Raw genomic sequence first — 7,929 nt, forward strand, 5'->3', positions numbered from 1 at the left:
TATTATAATATATACACATATTAATACAATATATAATATATACACTTTATTATTCCCAATAAAAATCAACAATTCAATACAAAATATTATTTTTTCATATTATCGACACAATTTCTCATACTTAAAAAAAAAAAAAAAAAAAAAAAAAACCTAAAAACACAAAGTTAACACATAGTCCAATAATGTTCGAAAAAAATGGCTGAGATAATCAATGAAGTTTGAAGAAAGCGATGAGGGGATCATAAACGGATTGCCGGGCATTGATAGCCATTACATAGTCGGCGTGCCCGTAATCCTCGCGATACTCCACTACTAGTTTGTCTTTCCGGTGACCTTTAAGGCTATCGAGCAAGAGTTTAACATCCGCTGACACAGACAGTGCATCGGTGCCACCATGGGCCAAAAAAAGCGGAATGTTATTTGGTATATTCGACATGTTGTACGAAGGAGGAGATGGTCGCCCATACCGTTTCCGGTTCTCCTTCTCATCTTCATAGTCGTACATCTTAATTGTACCATCTCTCATCACTGCTCATAAAAAATATTCAAGATCGATTACATTTTTAACAAATAACCATATTATGATAAATGTTTATTTTACTGTGGTGGTTACAGTACTTTTTGGGAAAATTAGCCCTGATATGATCTTTCCAAAAATAGTACCGATTAAGACTCCAAAAGACGCAACAAGAGTCCAGATAGCACATGTTCTATTGAATAAAGCATGTACTATATTTAAAACGTGTGTTTTCTTGACTCTTATCGGTGTTTTCTGGATTTTTAGTCAGTACTTTATGAATTTCTGAATTAATGTTATTTGGGGAAATAATCACGATGTCATGTGCTCTATATGAGTACATTATGTGCTATTTATTTTTTGTATTGTATTTTTATTATATTAATATAAATGGTGTATTATTTGAAATTTTAGTCTATACTGTCTAGACTATTAATCTGTAATATTTGAGAATATTGCTTATTTTTTCAAACACCAACCGTTATTTTAGATATATTAAAGTTATATTTCAAATCAACGCGTAAAAAATATAACGAATAAATTTTAAAATAATGTATTAACAATTTTAAATTAAATGTAAGGGTGTTATATGTATATTGAGAGGATATAATCTAAAATGATAAAATGAATATATTGGTTATGGACAAAATGATATACTTACTCTGGGCAAAATGAATCATGTTCTTTGTCGAAGTTGACTGAGGTTCGTGCCGGAGAAAAACGCTGATGATGGAAGAATTCAGGCAGCAATTTTGGCCTACATTACGATGAAATGCTCTATCAACACAATTCCTTCCAATAGCCGATCTTTAGAAAAATATGGATGCACATAAAAGACTATTTACCCGTAAGCGATGTTAAAAGGTGAATGCAGTCGACGCTCTTATCCATACAAATATTGAGCAAGAGTTTGATAACATCTTCCCTGTGACAAACCATATCCATCCATTAAAAAAATGGTGAGTCTTCGAGCTCATTATAATTTTCTAGACTTAATTTTCTTACCCTTTTGGATTGAATTCGGGAATTTTCAACCACTGAGAAATCTATCGAAGAAGACAAATAAAGTAACATGAAATTATTGTCGAAGGATATTGCGAGAAATTAATACCAATATCTCGATAGAATTTTAGGCAATGCCGTCATTTAACATGAAATGATACAACGGTAACAAATTTTACATATACCTCAGCTAGGAGAATTTCCGCGCCAGTTCTCGCAATAGGCGAAGTCACGTGACCAACATATGCTATTGGGCAAAGCATAGCCGCCGATCTCAACATATTTACTAACTCCCCTTTCGAAAAGGCTGCAAGAGCGATAAGAGTTCCCTAGGAACAACAAACAACTAGAATAAGTTAAACATATATGAGTATTAAACGATAAACCTATTGTTCCATTTTAAGATATTGGTGTTGTTAAATGACCATTCATCTAAAAACATTATTTATATACTCCCTCCGTCCCAATACAATAGTCTTGTTTACTATTTTTTTCCGTTCCAAAACAATAGTCTTATTAACTATTTTTTTCCGTCCCAAAACAATAGTCTCATTTCCATAAATAACCATATCACCGTAAAACTATCCCTATTTTTTCATTATTATTACATAATTGCAACTACTTTTTACACTAATATACTTACAAGGGCAAAAAAGTCATTTATCTTTACTTTTTACCAACTATCAATATAATATTTATATTTCTTAAATCCCCTACCCAACACAATAAGACTATACTTTTGAGACGGAGGGAGTACTATATAGTCAACCAATACGCTCCTCACAGGCAAGGTGAATGTACGTCAATTACAAATCTTGCATGTGAATGATAACGAATGGAGGACAATGAGACTCAAATACGGAACATCCTGGCTCTGGTACTATAGTAAATGATTATTTTACTTAAAAGCTTAAACTTAAAATGATATGCATAGTTTATTTATTTATATATTATCCAGTCAACCAATAGGGACAAGAATGCGGCATCCAAAATAGGTTTGGTTCGACAAATTTGGATTGCGGTTCCAATATGGCGTTGTGTAAGAAAAAATTGTTGTGACAAATGTGTATTTTCTTACCATGGAGTGACCAACGTAGTGAAGCTTTTGCCCGGTTTGCTCATAAACATACTGAAACATCGCGGGGAGTTCATACTCGACAAGCTCGTCCCACGACCAATCCCAATAGGCCTAAAAACATTGCCACAAGTTGTACTAAAACCGAAACCAAAACCAAAAATCGAATCTAAGAAATGATAATAAGGGTAAGGGTACCGCATCGTCAGGAGTGAGAGATGTGTGGCTGAGACTATATTTCGTGCCTCGTGTGCTCACAAGCCACACGTCGAATCCATTTTCGGCCAAGAGAAGAGCCAACGATTGGTCAGGAGGGCTAAGTAGCCACGTTATCGCATCCTAGGAAAATCGCAACATCATCATACTATTGAAAAAAAAAAAAAAAAAAACTAACACCATTAGGACAACACGATACATAGCTTAAGCCATGGCGACAACAAAAATGCAAACCATTGAAAGTCCATGTTGTAGTAGAACCGGCGGTCTTTCCCCCGGCGTTTTCCCGGAGCGACCGTATGGAATATTTTGCACGCTGACGATGAACCCGTCTCGAGTTTTCACCTAACAAGAAGTAAGAAAACAAAACGTTGAAACTTTTCCATATGGACATCACAAAAGCTTTTTTCGACATTACGAACTATTTTATTTTGTTACTTCATGTTCTCGGCAAGGGTAGTTTTGTACTTCCACCATCGCTCGGCAAATACCATCGGCACGACTCGCGGCATCGTTCGACGATGCGGGTAGAGGTTTGCTTGAAGCTTTAGCGAAGAAAAATATTATTGTAAGGAAAGTTAAGGTTATTTTGTCCATGTTAATTGTTGTTAGAATGTGACAACGTTTTTTCGAATATGTAAAGAATCGTGAAATTTTAATAGAGACGAATGGGAGGTGAAGGCTATGAGAATCTACGGAAAAGGTTAAGATTTGGGATAAAAAAAAAATTTGATACGACCAAGTTTAATTCTTGGAAGTGTAGTTAAGGGAAAAATGAACAATGTTTCTTTCTTTGTTTGGTTGTATGTGTTTTTGTTCCATTTGTTTTCACTAATCATCTATAATATTTTATTTATTTTTCTTCAAAATATAGCATCATAAACTTATTTTCATTTCATATATTATACATGAAAAAAAATATATTCAAAATATAGCATCATGAACTTATTTTCATTTCATATATTATACATAAAAAAAAAATATTCAAAATATAGCATCATAAACTTATTTTCATTTCATATATTATATATAAAAAAAAAATTCAAAATATAACATCAAATACATATTTTTATCATATCAAATAATTATTATAATTTTAAAAACTTACTGTTTCAAAAACACTAAAACACAAGAAAACAAACCCTTAGAATATGGCCTTGGAGTTCAATTCGACATATGCCTTTAATTTTATTTTTTTACAGCACTTTTTTTTTTAAAAAAAAAAAATTAAAATTAAAGTGGAACTTACTTCTAATTTCATATTTTTATCCCTCAGTAAATAAATATATATATATATATATTTTTTAAAATTCTCATCTCTTATAAATTCATTTATGTTGATAATGAATATATAAATTATTTATTATAGTATTACATATTTATAATTTAAAAAATAATACTTATATTGAAATATGATTTTTAAAATATTTCAAATATACTTAATTTTTATTTTTAATAAAATATTCTTTCTGTCCGAATTAATTATGCTACTTTATTTAGATACGGAGACAAAAAATTAATAATATGTTTAATATAAAAATAGTGTAGACAAAAAGTAACGTGAGACCATTACACAAAATTTATTAAAAAATTGATAAAAATATGATGTGATAAGTAGAAAAGAGATAGTGACAAATTAATTATAATTTATTGAAGTTGGGATAATAAAATTATTTATGAATTATAACTAAATTTAACGGACAAAAAAAAAAATTCTAATATTCTTTTTCCCACTTTGTGAAGTAGTTAATAGCTACGATAATGAAGGAATGCATCTTAGAAGATGGAGGATGGATTTTGTCGATGATGTCCATCGCCCATCTGTGAAAAGACCAAAGTTTGATAATCGAATGAAGTTCTTCCACAGGGACTCATCGAAGTGGTCCATGGTGCTGACATACCGGACATTCCTGAGCATAATCCATACAATCCTGCGAGATTCGTGGCCATAAACAACCGTATCGGAGAATCGTCCACTTAATGGCGGGTACAGCCCTATGGGCGCCTCCAACACCTTCGTAGACTTTGTTCATAACTTTCATAGTGTCCTTGTGACCGAGAAAACATGCTAAAGTTCCATCGAATCTTCGTCGATACAGTTCCCCATCGATTTGGGTGTATTTTAGAAGTTGATAACACATCGTTTTTGAAACGACCTTCTCAGGGTCTGTTAGACCTTCCACCAGTGGGGTTTGCCAGTCTAGGTCCTTTAGACATTCATATTCTTGCAATATTTCCCTTATTTAAAATCCAAAAGCCCATTGTGCTAAGTCGTTTGCCTCTGAATTCTTTTCCAAAGGTATGTCCTCAAACATAACCTTCGTGAGCTGCTGAAAAAGACCGTGGGCTTCTCGAAGAAGGTCTTGAAGTTATGGTTCCTTGAACTGGAATTCTTTGAGAACCTGTCGAATAACGAGCTGAGAATCCCCCCCGAATAACGACTTTCTTGACCTCCTTTGCGATTAAGAATCGCAATGCCAATAGAAATGTCTCGTATTCGACTTGGTTATTGGTAACGGCTTGTGGAAGAGAAACATCATACTTCTCCTTCTGGACTAAAGATCACTATGCCTGCTCTAGCTGCTTCCGAGGTGTTGGACCCATCGAAAGAAAGGCCTGAACCATCCCGGGATTTTCAGCCAAAAAATCTGTCATGGCCTATCCTTTGATGCCCTTAACGGACTGGTATACCAATGCGAACAATGCCAACTTCAACGCCAATTTAACTTAATGGCCTCGGAGGACTGGCTTATTTAATAAATACCATAGAAGGTCGACTTTGCATACGACTTTAGTTTCAACCGGCATCAAATAATACTCTAATTTTGTACATGCATTATATAATGATAAAAAAAGTTTTTCAATACGCGAATAACGAGTTTCAGCTTCATTTTAAGTCTTACTAAGGTAATAATTAGCTCGATCGTCTTGGGCAAGGAGGCAGCCCGTTGTATCATTGGTCACGGCTATGTACGATTCAGCTCCCTTCCACTGATTGGCGGCATTAACACCACATAAGATGCTAACGTCTACTTAATATGATCCAAGGCTTGTTTCTGGGTTATTCCCCACTCGAACACGTCTTTTTTCCCACGCAGAAGCACCGAGAAGGTCTTCATTTTCCCGGCAGCGTTGGCAATGAATCTTCTCAAGAGCTTGACCTTCCCCATCAAGTTTTGCAGCTCTTTATTTTTGTGTGGGGGCCCAAAGCCCTGGAAAACCTTGGTCTTATTTTTTTCGACCTCGATGTCCCTTTGATGAACCAGGAAATCAAAGAAATTCCCTACTTGTACTCTGAAAGCGCACTTCATAGGGTTCATGTTGAGGTCGTGCTGCCTCATCTGCATAAAGGTCTTCCAAAGGTCCAACAGGTGGTGATCAAATTCTTGGCACCTCACCACCACATCATCTTTGTATACCTCCACACAAGCACCAATCAGGTCATGAAATATTGAGTTCATCGCCCTCTGGTAGGTCGTTCCGAAGTTCTTGAGGCTAAAGGACATAACTATCCATTCGAAGATTCCGATCACTCCGGGGTAGCGGAAAGCTATTTTATGAGCGTCCTCCTCGTCCAAATATATTTGGTTATAACCAGAGTAGCCGTCCATAAACGAAAGGATCTCGTATCCAGCCGTAGAATCTACAAGCATATTGGCAATGGGCATCATGTATTCGTCCTTTGGCGTCACCAAATTGAGGTTCTGGAAGTCAATGTAGATCCGGATCTTCCCATTCTTCTTCACTATTGGTACAATGTTTGAAATCCACTCCGGGTACCTACATGTTCAGATAAAGCTAGGTTTAAGGAGTTTTCCGACTTCTTCCTTCACTTTTGGCAACAATTTCAGGTTAAAACGCCTAGGGGGCTATTTGTGCGGCCGAAATGATGCTTTGGTGAGTAGTTGGTGTTCCACAAAGCTCATTTGAAGCCCAGACATCTCGTGGTAATTCCATGCGAAGCAATCCTTGAACTCTCGGATCAAGGCAATTATTCGTTCATTCTTCTCGACATCCAGCAGGGCGTTGATCTGCATCATCTAAGGGGTTGTCTGCATCAGTAGGGATATCCTCATCCAATGGATCCTATGCTTCAAAATTTGGAGCAGTCCTTCGAATCGGAGAATAAAAATCCTCTTCGCCTTGATCGCAAATAGGCGGCCATGAGGATATCCCTGCCTGCCCGCCGAGAGGGTCAGCGGCATAAATTTTCAGCCATATGAAAGGACAGCCGGATCTGCCTGCTCTTGCCTCAAGATCCTACAAAATCATTTGTCATTCATGATGAACTGATGAGCTGTCGGGCTGTGTGTCGGCCTTGGTTTTGAGGCAAAAAATGATCACCTTGACCTTGAAGTCTCTCTCCGAATGTAAAACTCGTTCAAGATCTTGATCGGTGGCAATTACGTCCAAACTTGCTTCCGATATCTCGTCGCAATCGAGTGCTCCAATCATCGGTCCATCTTCTGAAACTCGATCATGTTGGATACTGCAGGAGGCTCCTTGTCAAGAGAAAATTCGCTCTCCAGCAGGATACGTTTCGGCCTCCATTCCCCCCGACTGATGGCTTAGATCTTTCTTATCCAATTTTGACCTTCCAATAGCCACTGCATCCTGATCGTATGGCTGCCGCTTCCTTGCCTGACCTTCCTGGTCTAATTTAGGCCTTCTAGTGCCCACTAGGTTATGATCTTCTAAATTCCGTTTCCTTCTCTGACCTTTCCGGTCTAATTTCGACCTTTATGCGGCAGCTCTTTCCTGGTCTTTGGTCTGCTGCCCCCCTAGTCTAACCCTCCTGGTAGAGGCAAGCGGCCAAATGTTGTCACTACATTCTCCTCTTTTAGGTCATGGTAGGAGGTCGCAATCTCTGTTCCTTATGGTTCACGGCCCAGCTTCCATCATCAGAAGCTCTTTTAGGAAACGGGTTTGATGTGGTGTAATCACTATCTGATCTACCGAGGTCACTCTCTAGACTTCCCGACCCTTCTCGAAGCTCACTTTGGCAACTGTAGTAGTGGTAGAAAGTCTATCACATACCGAGCTCCTTTTCGGGGGTTTAATCGACCTTTCAAGTCCTTCAAATACCAATTTTCGAGGTTCCATCTTTATATTTTTTTCC

The 7,929-nt window shown here is 36.9% G+C and overlaps 1 protein-coding gene across 1 annotated transcript; it reads right to left on the reverse strand.

Moving 5' to 3' along the window:
- Positions 1–208: 208 nt before the first annotated feature.
- On the reverse strand, positions 209–3,407 carry LOC127266142 (triacylglycerol lipase 2-like). The gene is made up of 9 exons (XM_051296289.1): positions 3,249–3,407; positions 3,045–3,155; positions 2,793–2,933; positions 2,598–2,708; positions 1,705–1,848; positions 1,523–1,563; positions 1,363–1,442; positions 1,179–1,274; positions 209–528 (listed from the first exon to the last, which is right to left on the reverse strand). The coding sequence occupies exons 1-9, from the start codon at positions 3,405–3,407 to the stop codon at positions 209–211; spliced, it is 1,203 nt and encodes a 400-aa protein (XP_051152246.1).
- Between the last annotated feature and the right edge of the window lie 4,522 nt (positions 3,408–7,929).

Source organism: Andrographis paniculata, unplaced genomic scaffold (genome assembly GCF_009805555.1).
Source record: "Andrographis paniculata isolate CXL003 unplaced genomic scaffold, ASM980555v1 Contig74END, whole genome shotgun sequence".
In the NCBI taxonomy this organism is placed as follows: Eukaryota; Viridiplantae; Streptophyta; class Magnoliopsida; order Lamiales; family Acanthaceae; genus Andrographis; species Andrographis paniculata.